General features: G+C 34.3%; 1 protein-coding gene across 6 annotated transcripts in view; it reads left to right on the forward strand.

Annotated features, from left to right (window-relative positions):
• Positions 1 to 14,405, forward strand: part of MIPOL1 (mirror-image polydactyly 1) — a 297,034-nt gene that overhangs the window by 76,684 nt on the left and 205,945 nt on the right. For all 6 annotated transcript variants that reach the window (XM_084874819.1, XM_084874822.1, XM_084874820.1 and 3 more), the window contains one exon: positions 10,112 to 10,241. In XM_084874819.1, coding sequence (XP_084730945.1) covers positions 10,112 to 10,241 — 130 coding nt within the window. The remainder of the gene's footprint in view (positions 1 to 10,111; positions 10,242 to 14,405) is intronic.

Genomic DNA, 14,405 nt, shown 5'->3' on the forward strand with positions numbered 1-14,405 from the left:
TTAATCAAATATTTATCATTAATGATATTTTAAGGAAATGTTAAAGTTTAGAAACATGTTTAGTATGTTTTTATAGCCTCCTAAATTGATGAAAATAATTATGCTATGTAGTTTCTCTGGATAAAGCAATCTAGTTTTAAAAAAAGATGACCAATAACTTAGTTTTTAAAGTATAAATTTTTAAAATGTATCTTTACTTTATAACGTTTCAGTTCTATTTTATTGGGGAAAAAAGATTAAACATGCTTTACTTGTAACCTTAGAGAGAATTATTATTGTAATATGTGAAAATAAAAAAATCTGAATTGCTCAAGAAAATCTTTGGTTTGAAGCTGCTAGAAATTTATTAACTGACCCTTGGTAGACTCATGAATTTTTTCATATTTTCTCATACATACTGTTGTAAATAGCTTATCTTCTACCTATAAGAGGCCAGAAGGCAAAACACCATAACATAAAACAACTGTGTCAGTAATTTAACAGAAAGGGGAGCATTATAAGACTATAGTTACATATTTTATTTAGTATGATAAAATTTCAAATGGTTGCCCTAGCCTGTCATATGAAAGAATAAATAATCAATGGATGTTTGTTTCTATCACTGATCATTTTCATATTTGAAATGAAAAGTGTGTTTGGTAAAGTAAATTATAAATATGCACATACATCTAAGTATTATAATATACTTAAGCAAGATGTAAATATCTTAAAAGTCAAGGTATTTCACATTAAAAATATAAGTGCAGAAACATCCTGAACTACACATTGGAAATTGCAACTGGGACACAAATATAAATATATGTCAATAGGCATTTCAAATAAAATTTTAATAAAATGCAGGTACTGAAGGAAATAGTTTTTTCATTTGAACATATAAAGTATAAAGATTTGTATATAAAGAAATTCATATATGAATATTATTACAGGAAGAGAGCCAAAAATCAATCTAATAAAAAGAGAATGGTTGAATGAATGAAGGGGCATTTATGTGAGACATGGAGTAATTAAAATAATTTGAGGCATGTTTGATGAGATGAGAAAATGTTTATGATAATAGTAAGAAAAAGAAGTAGGGGAAGATTGTATTTATCATATAATAAAATATATATATATGAACAGGGTGTCTCAAAAAATTGCTAGCTCAATTTTGAAAATGGAATGCATTTTAATAAATATTGCATTTATAATTATTCAAAGTGTGTGTATACATTTTTGGGGGACTCCCTGTATATACGTGTATAGTTTATAAAATAAGAGGCAGCCCTGACCAGTGTGCCTTCGTTGGTTGGGCGTCATTCCACACGTGGAAAGGTTGCAGTTCACTTCCCAGCTTCAGGGCACATGCCTTGGTTGCAGGCTTGATCCCTATAAGGGGCATGTAAGAGGCAGCAGACCTAGTATCACTCTCACTTGATGTTTCTCTCTTTCTTTCTTAAAAAATAAACAAATAAAAAAATAAAATCAATAAAAAAGAGGCAAATTTTGGTAGTATTAATGGATACATTAATGTTTCAATCAACAGGTTTTCTCCAGTGAGCATGGATTAGATTTTGTATTAGAAAAAGTAAATGTTATTTTTAAAAGATGTGATTTTTAAAAAACTGTTACTTGCTTTATAATCTTAAAATAATTCCTGTGGATAAGTTTAACATATAAAGGGCACATAAAGCAAACTTTTATGAAATTCATATGATGCCTATGATCAAATTTTGCCATCCTACGCATGCCATTTTTCTTTCATTTCAGATTTGCCCCTTATTTATTTTTGTGTCTTTATGTGTAACTTACGTACATATTAATCATCTTATCTTCCCAGCTGAATGTATAATTTCTAAGAATAAGAATCTTGTATAGTCAGAACCACATAAAACAAAAGGTGCCCAGTTCTGTGTGAGGCAGAATGTAGTAATGGAAAGACTAAAATCCTTGGAATCAGATTGACCCAAGCTTTGATCACAGCTTTGACTTAATAAGGGTAGACTTTGGACAAGTTATATCTGGAATTTACTTTCTCCCATGTGAAATGTGAATACTAACTAATTTCCCAGGTTATTTTAAGGATTAGAGAGAATATATAAAAATACCTAATATATACTCAGTAAATTATAGGTAATATTAATATTTGATTATTTTTATCTTTATGACATTCTTAAACTTTTGATAATGTAAAAAGTTTTGAAATATTTTTTCTATTTAACTTTTAATTAAAGTTAATGTTTCACTGTTTATTAATAGAAAAGTGAAATTAAAAAATTGGAAATAAAAGATTAGATGATGAGAATAATTACTGTTGAGATATATGTATTTATTAGTACCAGTGCGTATTATTTTCATGTGAATCTGAAATAAAATAGATGGGATACGGAGAACCTGGGATGTAATCTAAGGTGTATCGATGATAAACCTTCATGTAGACTGTTGTGTTAGCAGGAAGCCTGTTTCCTTTGCTTCCCTGATGGTTTTCACATGTTGTGAATTCTGTCATTCGAATGTGATCTCCTGAGAGTTTGAAACAGTTGTGTCCTTTATGATAAAATCTCAAATGGTTGCCCTAGCCAGTTTGGCTCAGTGGATAGAGTGTCAGCCTGTGGACTGAAGGGTCCCAGGTTCGATTGTGGCGAAGAGCACACGCCTAGGTTGTGAGTTCGATCCCCAGTGGCAGGGTGTGTGTGTGTGTGTGTGTGTGTGTGTGTGCAGGAGGCAGCCAATCCATGATTCTCTCTCCTTATTGATGTTTCTATCTCTCTCCCTCTTCCTTCCTCTCTAAAATCAATAAAGAAATACATTAAGAAAAAAAAGTCTCAAATGGTTAACCCTTTTACCTTCCCCTTCTTTACTGACATCACCGTCATCATGGACTTTTTTTATTAGGCACTGTATAGGAACTGTGCTAACTTTTTAGAAATTCAAACAAGAAATATCTATTAAGGGGTTGTTATGTACTAGGCACTGCGTTAGACAGTGAATGTACATCAGCAAATGGACAGATGTGTAATTTCAAGCATTCTTTTGTGTGCAGTCACTTCTTACTCATAATAGTAAGAATAATGAAATTATTCTTTGCAAGTAGGTGCGGTTCATTGCTCACACTTTCGATTCAGACCTTTGTTTTATTATTGTTGTTTTTAGCTCTTATCTTGGGTAAGTTACAGCCTTCCTAAACTTTGGCTAAACCCTACTTTATAGGTTGCTGCGATGTTTAAGTGAGATAATGTTTATGAATGCTTAACCCATTGAAGGCACTCAATAAGTGGAAATTATGATAAGATGATGATATCACTGTCTTGTTTTCTCAAGATTTCTTGATCTAAGAGGTGCATATTCAAAGTGTAGTTAATATAAGTAACTGTCCCACAGCTATTTATGTACATTTTATTTATGAAGAATTTGATATATATTTCTTTTAAAAATAATTTAAAATATTTTTATTTTATTTATTCTTTGCAGTTTTTAGTTTTCCTTGATTTTCAGATTTAATTTTATTTGGAAAATTTGAAAATATGAAAATCATGGTTTTAATTTCTACAAAAAAGAAAATAAGAGAAAAATATATAATAAGTTGGTCTTCTTTACTTAACAAAAACTGAAATGATAAGCTTGTCCCCTATTTGTTAGCATTAGGGAAAAATGTATCTCATTGTAGCTGATTAAGACAAACCCATTACATTATATGTGGATAATATTATTTAAAATTTGTTAGTATATATGACCTTTAAATACTAGAGGATATTTTGGAGAAGCATAGCAGAAACATTAACTCATTGTTTTTTAGGTAAGCAAGTCTTCTCATTTAAATAAAATGATTAAACCACAAACACTTCAAAATTTGCTTTATGTAAATTGAATTTGATAGTGAGAGAGTATTGTGTGGCTTGATTTGCATCTACTCATTTACTTTTAGGACAGTGATGTAGTCACAACTTTTAAAAATGGTTCAATTAAACCTTTCATTTTTTTCTAAACAGTCTTAGGGGGCATTGTCTAGTGCTTAATGTTTCTTAATTTTTATTCCTCTATTACATTGACAGTATACAAATGCTGTTTAAATTTTACACAAAAGAGTATTTCTTTCAATAGTTTTTATAAATTATTTTTATGATATTTAAAATATTTGTTTCTTTAAAAAACCTTATTTTTCTTTTTAAATGTTCACATTAGAGTCTCTGCTTTATATGTTAGTTATTTTTCTTTCTTGCATGTCATCCATTAAAGATTAGCTGTGGAAGGTTGGAGCATGGAGAGATTATGAATGACAGAACAACTCCTGTAGAATAATAATCAGTTTTTAGTATTTAATGCTGTTTGACTTTTGCAGACACATTTCTTATTAACCTTTGGTACAAAGATAAATCCAGGTTCCTGATATCTCATGGAGAAGATGAATTTGAGATCCTCTTCCAATTAAACTGAAATAAGGCCAATATTGGGTTTTAGCCAAAAGAACTCCTTAGTTCCTAAGTCTGATGTTTATAAATCTATCATCTATCTATCTGTCTGTCTGTCTGTCTGTCTATCTATCTAGTTACATTTTACATGTAATTCAGTGGTTACATAATTTGTTTAACTTACATTATTGTTTATGCAAGCATTTAATCTGCTTTAAAAAAAAAAGATTTTCTCCATGCTAAAATTTAGAGTGATATTTTATAAATAGAAAAATACCGCCAAGCTCTTCTTATTACACAGAATGTAATAGCTTAAGTTTTTCTATCCAGGTTAACATGTAAATGTTAAAAGTATAGATAGCTAATCTACAATTATATAAAATATATTCAGACACCCGAACTAATTAACATGGAAAAATAAGTATTCTTGTGTAATAGAAAATATTTACATTGTTCTCTTGTAAAAAATTTGTTTACCTATACCATATCTCAGATGTTGTTGATGATCTAATGATTAAGAAAAACAAGAATTAATTAGTTCTGTATATGAGGAGAATAGAAAATAACATAATATGTACTAATAAGAAATAACACACATTGGAATGTCATTTTTCTTTGTGTATAATGGGCGAAAGTAAAATGTGGAAACCATTAATCTTACACTTAAATGCCTTAACAATATTAAATTATAATGGACCATTACATATACATTTATATATCTGCATGTTTTATTTTGTAAGGAAAAAAGGATTTCAGGAATATGACAGTCGTTTCAGATAAAAACAAAAAGGCCCATTCTCTTTGAAATACACTTAGTTCGAAACAGTGATAGGTAGAGGTTGATTATATCATCCTTGGCTGCAAAATCCCAGGATATGAATCAGGATTAATTCCAATGAGTGCTAGGTCAAATAATACTTGGAAGTAGATTATGGTCAATGTTGTAACCTCTCACTAGAAGAGTTTGTGTTTTCTGAAGAAAACAAAACAAGCATCCAGGAAAAAGAAGCCAGTATGCATAACAATAACCATCATTTGGCAATATTTTATTATGTTTGGCATATTGGAATTTAGAATGAAAACAGTTTAGAGCATGTTAAATAATTAGGGTATTTAAAACAGAAAAGTAACAGAAAACTTTCAGATAATATTTTCTTAAGCCTTTTTCTATATGTTTAATTAATTCTAAAAAGTTTAGGTAACAATTATATTTCACAAAATTTTTATAGTGATATCTACTTAATGTAAATATGTATAGAAAGAAATTTAAATGTTTCTTAAAATTGTATTTCAAAAGTGTATAAAGTAATCAATACTAATTATAATAATTCAGGGATAAGGTTCTTTCACATTAAAATTGTAATTTTATCTTTATTGTTGAAAGTATTAGAGATTGTAGTTCTGAGATGTATTAAATAGCATAATTAAACATAAATAGCATATTTTTAGAAAGTGTTCTAACATTGTCTTTAGTTATATGTACTAAATACTTGTATGTAGTAATTGGAGATTTTGAAAAAAAAAAAAACCCTCAAAAACACGTTCTCATAATTTTTCTACTTAAACATGTTTTTGTAATTTTCTAATTAATGTTTAGCAATTCCTAAACCATTGGTAAGTATAGCAGGTCCTTGATAACATTTTGCTACACCATTCATAGGAACTTAACTCTTGTTTATGTAAGTTAACTTATGATAAAATTTGTTTTTATCCATCATTTTTTTCTTGAAGTTACAGAACCTATCCTATCAAATAAAAGAGTAATATGCAAACGAACCATCACTCTGCTACACCCAACAAATCACACCCATCAGACAAGCCCATCAGCCAGTCCGAGAGAGTATGCAAATTAACCCCAACCAAGATGTCTGCTGCCACAGAGAGCAGGTGGGAGGCTTGGGTTTCCCTGGCAATGGAGGAAGCCAAGCTTTCCACACACCCTGGCGGGCCCAGGCCTCCACTTAAGGGTACAAAATTTCAATTATAGAAGGTAAATAAATTCCAACAGAAATGGCAGCAGACATGGAGCTGGAAGAGCAGGAGGCTAGGGTTGCCCTCGGCAATGGAGTAAGCCAAGCTTCTGCAGCCCTGGCCGGCCTAGACCTCCAACCCAGGCTACATAGTTTTAATTAGAGAAGATAAATAAATTCCAACAGAAATGGCTGCCACCACAGAGCTAGCAGGAGGCTTGGCTCAACTCCAGACTACAAAGTTTCAGTTGTAGAAGATAAAGAAATTCCAGATATCAGGGCCTCCACGTGGGTAGCCGGGGGGGCATGGCTGGCTTGCAAACCACCACAGGCCCTTCTCTCAGGCCGCCCCACACCCCAAGGGAACCCCAACCCTGATCTGGGACACCCTTGAGGGCAAACCAGCTGGCCCCCACCAGTGCACCAGGCCTCTATCCTATCTAATAAAAGAGTAATATGCAGATTGACCATCACTCCAACACACAAGATGGCTGCCTCCATGTAGTCAAAATCCTGCCCACATGTGGACACAAGATGGCCAGCAGGGGAGAGCAGTTGGGAGGCACCAGGCCTGCAAGGGAGGGCAGTTGGGGGTGATCAACCCTGTAGCGGAGGCCAGTTAGGGGATACCAGGCAGAGGAGGGAAGTTGAGGGCAAACAGAGGAGCAGTTAGACATTAATCAGGTTGGCAAGGTAGTAGTTAGACATCAATCAGGTTGGCATGGGAGTGATTAGGAGGTGATCAGGCTGGCAGGCAGAAGTGGTTAGGGCAGTCAGAAAGGCAGGCAGGTGAGTAGTTGGAAGCCAGCAGTTCTGGATTGTGAGAGGGATCCCAGATTGGAGAGGGTGCAGGCTGGGCTGAGGGACTCAAACCCTTCCGGCCCCCCCCCCCCCCCCCCGCCCCATGCATGAATTTTGTGCACTGCACCTCTAGTCAATAATAAATGAGGACTTATACATTTATAGCAACTTCACAGAAGAAAAGTTTAAAGCATATGTTAGGAGCTAAAATGACAACTTTTAATGTAGTAGTCATACATCTAGGAATTTTCCTAAGTAATTAGCTAAAGTTCATAAGGATTTATGTTCAAAGATGTTCCTTACAGTGTTGTTTATATAGTGAAATAACTGAAAACAGTGTAAAATCTTATATTAGGAGCATCTAAGTCTAATTAAATATGGTATGTCCGAATGATAACATGTACAATATAAAATTGTTTATATTTTTAAAGAATACTGAAGAATATAGGAACATACTCTGTTTATTTTAAATATATTCTGAATGTTACAAACTATGTAAAATATTTCTGTCTCTGCATTTATACAATGAGCCTGTATGGCTCTTTAATCAGAAAAGGTCATTTATGAAATAATCATATAAAATATTGAACATTCTAATTCAATTTTAGAAAAACACAATAGTTTCTTCTTTAAAAGAAGCTCTGAAATAAAAAGTTGAATCCAGCATTGTAATGCAAAAAATAATAATAATAATAATAAAAATAGCATCAAGCTACGTGAAGTAGGTTGGTTAATTTTGTACTGAATATGGGCATTTACCATATGTCTTTAAATTCACGTTATCCAATATATACAAAGAGAGACAATACAACTTTTAAGGAAATTAAAAAACTTAGTGTAAAAGTTGTGGTTCTGGAATATATAGTGATGGTTTCATAAAACACTAAAATATTTGCAAGGAATCCTCTTACCATCATGCAAAGGTAGTAATGGTTAGGTGTTCAGTGACATTCTTTCATGTTTAGTAAACATGTGAAATTCTTTCATGTTTAGTAAAGACTTGTCTTTTACAAAGCTATCATCTATACTATATTTGTTCTTAGAATTTTGGAACACGAATTGTAATTGATGATTATCTTATGTCTCAAATTCAAATCCTAATGATTTCTTTTCCCCTCTCTTTATGTTCAGCCTTTTCTGTTTACATAACTACTTTGAGGATGTTAACAAACAAATTCTTTTTCCTGGGCAATGTCTATTGTCCAAATTATGTTATTTAGGGGATCATGATCCAATGTTTAAACTAGAATGTTTTCCAATATACTGTCTCTTACTGTATTTTAAAAGTAGTTTGAGAAGTGTACAATATGGGTTTGTCAATAGACTTGGGTTCTACTAAGAAAATATGTACTTTGTCTTGACTCAATAAACTCATACTTAGTATGGTTTAGCCTCTTCATATTTACTTTTGCCCATATTAGAAAACAATTAGCTTACTAAACAAATTTGAGAATTTGGTGCTAGGGGTGGGAGGGGGGGGAAGGTGATCCTCTCGATGAGTCTCTTGAATTTGACTAAGAATTATACAATATTTGATAACCATGTTTAAAAATGGAGATATCCAAATATTATTGTAAACACCAGTGATTTGTTTTACCTACAATATAAGTATTTTACTTGGTTGGCTTACATAGTAGCTAATAATATTTGTTAATGTGATTTAACTGCTGTGAACCTTTACTGAACAAATATTGAAATTTATTCAAGTCAAAGAAAGAGAATCTCTAATGACTTTTGTTAAGGCTTCTATTTAATAGTTAAGGACAAAAGTTTGTATGACATACGAGATGCAATTAACAGTAGATTTTACATTTAATAAAAAGAAAGAAGCATGCGTATTTGCTTTATTCATTCCATCATAATTTGCAGTAGAGCTGTGGGTGTTTAATGAGCAAATTCCAACTAAAATGCTATATTGATTTTCTAGTGAACTTTGTAATAGTCATCCACCTTGGAAAAGCTCAGTGTTTACAATTAAGTTTTCTTTACTAAAAATGTTTGAGAGTTGCATATTGATCCTTTGAAAGTACTGAATCTAGAAAGAATCATGTTTTTCATAATAAAATTTTACATAAAAGCTTAATGTTAAAATTATCATTCAATAATACTTTAATTTAGGAAAAGTTTTCTAGCATTTATAAAACACCGATGAAAGGAATAGCTGAATCTTATGGTCATAGCTGTATGTTTAATTTTTTAAAAAGAAATTGACAAACTGCTTAGTCTATTCCCCATCTGTGAAAATACTCTCTTACAAACCCTTACTTTCCTTGAAAGCCTTTACTACCATCTGTCATGTGTATCTATTTATCCATCTATCTACCCTCTGACTTTGGTGTTTATTGTTTCCATGCTTGTTTTAATATTTTTACTAATTGTGTCTATCCATAAATAATAGGTGAAGTTGTCTTACTTTACAACTTGTTTTTGCCAAAATTTCATTTTTGAGATTTGCCCATAGTTAATTCATTTTAAATGCTGGATAGCATTCCATTTTGAATGTAAAGTGAGTTATTTATTCCCTTTCCTGTTGTTGGACATTTGAGTTATTTCCTATTTTGCTGTTATATAATGCTATAGTAAGCATTTTTATACATGGTTCCTTGTGCATATGTGCAAGAATTTTTATAGGATACATACCAAAGAGGAGATTTGACAGATTATAAGCTACAGACATCTTTAACTATAATAAATATTATCAAATTCTTCTTGACAATTTCAAAAATATATGTGAGAATTTTCTTTATTTCACAAGCTAACAATATTTGTTATTATTTGACCTTTTAATTTTTTGGGTGTGAAATGGTAACTCAGTTTTACAGTAGTTTTTAAAAATAATTTTTGTCAAGTGATTAATTGATACCAATTTAGATGAATAAAAGAAAATTATTTTTGTTCAAAGTATGCATTTCTCCTGTATTTTCTCTGATAATTTTGGATGATATATTTTGGTAGCTCTGGTTGAAGAGGTGTATTTTGCACAAAGGAAACGTGATGAAGCTATTATGTCTCGACTACAAATAGCCAACGAGGAGAGAGATGAAGCAATCGCACGAGCCAACCATATGGAAATGTCTCTAAAACTGTATGTACACATTTAAATCTATATGGCATTAGAAGCATTTATAAAGTGTATGCATTATGTGGTGATTACATATTCAGAAATGTTACTGATTCTTTTGTGTTACGGTTGTAAATTCTATATCCCCATAGTTTTTTTCAGACTTCTGGCAAGCTGTAGGAGTTTGCATGTCAGGAATAGCAGCTAGCGCGCACACTCACACACATACACACACACACACACACACACACACAAAAAGAAATGCACAACACTGAGTACACTTACTTTCTTGACTTCTTCATAGTTCTGTTGTCGATGTCCTTACTCTTGTCTTCTTTTGTAACTTCTATTTTCTTCCCGCTTTCTTATTATCTCTTTTTCGATTTCTTTCAGCTATCTGGGTTCTTTCAAGGCTCTTACGTAATATGCTCGTTCCTATTCTTAACTGCATTTTATTTCTGTTAGCTGAGTGACACCTAAACTAGAAGGAAGCCTGGGAATCTACATTTTTAACAAGCAACCCAGGTGATTCGAATATAGGTAAACAATGGATGACAATTAGAGAAAATAATTGCCCTAGAAATAGTACTTCACCAATGTCAATGTGCATTCTACTCACTTAAAATTCAGGCTCTGGAAGAGCCTGATAGTCGGCCTTTTTTCAAGCTCCCAGCTGATGCAATGACACTATTTTAAAGAGTCACTTTTGGTAGAAAGACCCTACAGCATCTAGAAAGAAATATGTTACTTGTCAGATAGATGAAATGCAATATTATAATGTTTTATGATCCATTAATATACTTATTGTGTGTTTGCTCTGCTCAACATTGTGCTAGGCTCTGTGGCTCATTACGGATAACAAGTCATTAAATAATTAACAGGACAGTATTCAAGTTGTGATTAGGTAATGTGAGTTTTTTGTTGTTTAGATTAATGACTTTTTTTTTTTTTTGTGGAAGACTAATAAAGAAAATACAAATAAAAGAACAAAAATTTTTACCCAAATTCTATACTGCCTTCTCCCAAATAACTATCTTAATAAGGAAACATTATTTCAAACATTTCTCCTTGCTTGTATGCTTAAACACTATTTTCTGTAAGAATGGCTAGTTGTGAGTCAGTTGGTTTTTTTCTGAGCACGATACAAGGGTGGTTTCTTTCCCAGGTTCTTGTCCAGGTGGATTAAAAGAATCAAGCCACGGACAAAAGGTGGTAGATGAACAGGGTAGACATTTATTGGAAACAAGTACAGACTCCCACATAGGGAGGGGCTCCCAGAGGTCCCCCAGCCAGCTGTGCCTTCCTCCCCCATGGGCTCCCTAATTCCTAAAACTCCTTACACCTGCCTGTTTACCCCCTAAAGCTCCTTTCAGTTGGTGGTAGAATGGATGCATACATAGGATATGAATGATAAAGATAAAATAATTCTCTACATGCTGTTTTATTTGAGAGATATTATAGTATAGAGTTTAGGAGCACAGATTCCAGAATTAGACACCTGTCTTTAAATCTTGGCTCTGTTGCTTCCTAGTTGTATGGCCATGGAAAGATTAGTCTCTGGGATTTAGTCTTTTTGTCTCAATATGGATAAGTAGTGCCTGTTTTACAGAAGTTATGAGGACTGAATGATTTAATATTAAAAAGTACCTGGCTTGTAGCAAGGGCTTTATGAGAATTTAGTAGTATTAATTAATTGAAGCAAAACTGTAGAAATTTTTGAACTTCCTGAAATGTTTTCTTACATTAAGATATAATTTCCTAAAGAGCCATTTAAGTTTAAGAAAAGAGATTGAAAAACATTCAGGTTCTGGAATTGTTTAATTTTTCAATTTTTATAAACATGCAGAGTACAGGAGTGAGGTGCAATTCTCATCAGATTATTTCATGATTATATATTATCAACATTACTTACAACTATAGTGATGCTAATGTTGATCACTTGGTCAAAGTAATGCTTGCCATATTTCTCCACTATTAAGTTACTCACATTTCTTTTTTATACTTAGCTCTTTGAAAGCAAATCCCTTAAGTGCAGTCCATATTCAAGGAAGGAGGAGAAAGGAGGTTAATAGAATTCTACTTTCCCCAGCACCATGGTTGGCAAACTGCGGCTCATGAGCCACATGCGGCTCTTTGGCCCCTTGAGTGTGGCTCTGCCACAAAATACCACAGCCTGGGCGAGTCTATTTTAAAGAGTGGCATTAGAAGAAGTTTAAAAAATTTGGCTCTCAAAAGAAATTTCAATCGTTATACTGTTGATATTTGGCTCTGTTGACTAATGAGTTTGCTGTCCACTGCACCAGGAAAATGTCTATATAAATTATTTGTAATTCTCTTCTCCTTCATTAACTTATTTATGTCAGTATGGTCTTATTAATATTCCTTTATAATCTAACTAGAGGGCAGGTGCATGAATTCGTGTACCAGTGAGATCCCGCGGCCTGGCCTGCGGGACCAGGCCGAAATCAGCTCTCTGACATCCCCCAAGGGTCCTGGATTGAGAGAGGGTGCGGACCAGGCTGAGGGACCCCACCAGAGCATAATTGAGGCCAGGGAGGGACCATGGGAGGGCTCCAGGGTGTGTCTGGCCTGTCTCATTTAGGTCCGATCTGCTGGATTCAAGCAGCAAGCTAATCTACCAGTAGGAACGTCTGCTCCCTGGTGGTCAGTGCACGTCATAGCAAGTGGTTGACTGGCCTTAGTATGTCATTAGCATATTATGCTTGATTAGTTGAATGGCTGACTAGCTAACCAGACACTTAGCATAATAGGCTTTTATTATATAGGATACCATGTTATTTATTTATTTTTATTGATTTTCAGAGAGAGAAAGGGAAAGAGAGAGGGAGGAGTGACACACACACACACACACACACACACACAGGCACACACCAATACCAATCTGGAGAGAAATACCGTGTTTCCCCGAAAATAAAAAATCCTCTGAAAATAAAACCTACTTACAGGTTTCCTTCTGAGTGAAATATAAGGCATCCCCCTGAAAATAAGGCCCCCCCTAGGCTCTGTCTCAGAATGAAAATTAATTTACCATAAACTGGTCGCTAGCAACCAGTGACGTAAAGCGGAGTCCTGACCTCTGTTGTGTGGAGGTGGAGCAGAGGTCTGAGTGAGCGGTGAGCGCATGAGAGAGGAGGAGACTTTCGCAGATGCGTGTAGAAGAACAGGAAGATTAGAGCGGACAGGACACGGCGAAGATGGGGAGTGCTGGTCTGTCTCTAGTGACAGTACCTGATGCTCGTGGCTGCCCTCATGATGACTGAAGGTTCTCAGTCAGTGGCAGACCCTGCTCCAGCCCAGATCCAAGCCCCAGCAAGCCCAGTGACAGTCCCCAGGCAGGCCACAGGGGGTAAATGTCTGATAAAGGGGTAGAGGGAGGTCTGGTGAAGGTGTTCAGTGGCACAGGGGTGGGGAGAGGGGGATCACTTAAAATGACACAGGAGGATCAGAGGGGGCAATCAAAATGACACAGGAGGATCAAAAGGGGTTACTAAAATGGTAATCCCCCCTCTGATTCTCCTGTGCCATTTTGATTCTTCCCTCTGATCCCCCCTGTGTCATTTTAAGTGATCCCCCTCCCCCCACCTTGATACCCCAATTCCTTTTATTTACCCCAAGAAATGAACGCAAAAAGAAAAAGCTACTCCATGGAGTACAAGAAAGGAATCATGGAAGACTCTTGGGGCCAAAATCTTACTGCTTTCTGCAAAGAGAAGATGTTGAGTATCGATTGGTCCAAAAATGGCGAGCAGAGTATGGTAACCTCATTGAACAAGTGGACAAGGGAAATGCTAAAAAGCGCAAGTGTGGATCAGGTCGGCAACCATTATTTTCCCAGCTGGAAGACCTGATCTGTGAATGGGTTGTTGACAGGAGAGCAAAGGCTTTGGTTGTGAATAGGGCTCAGATTCAAGAATTTGCCCTTGCAATGGCACAACAGTTTGACATAGCCCCCGAAGACTTCAAAGCATCACAACACTGGCTGGATAATTTCCTTCAGCAAAGTGAACTGTCTTTAAGAAGATCTACAACATTGTTTAGGTTGGAAGATACTCAAGTTATTAAGCGAGCACTTGCATTCAAGTCCTTTATTGATGATGCTGAATACTCTAAATACAATCTTTCCAACATGATTGCTATGGATGAAACTGCAGTGTTTATGGGCCAATC

The sequence above is a fragment of the Pipistrellus hanaki genome, assembly GCF_964339955.1.
Source record: "Pipistrellus hanaki genome assembly, chromosome: 1".
NCBI lineage: Eukaryota > Metazoa > Chordata > Mammalia > Chiroptera > Vespertilionidae > Pipistrellus > Pipistrellus hanaki.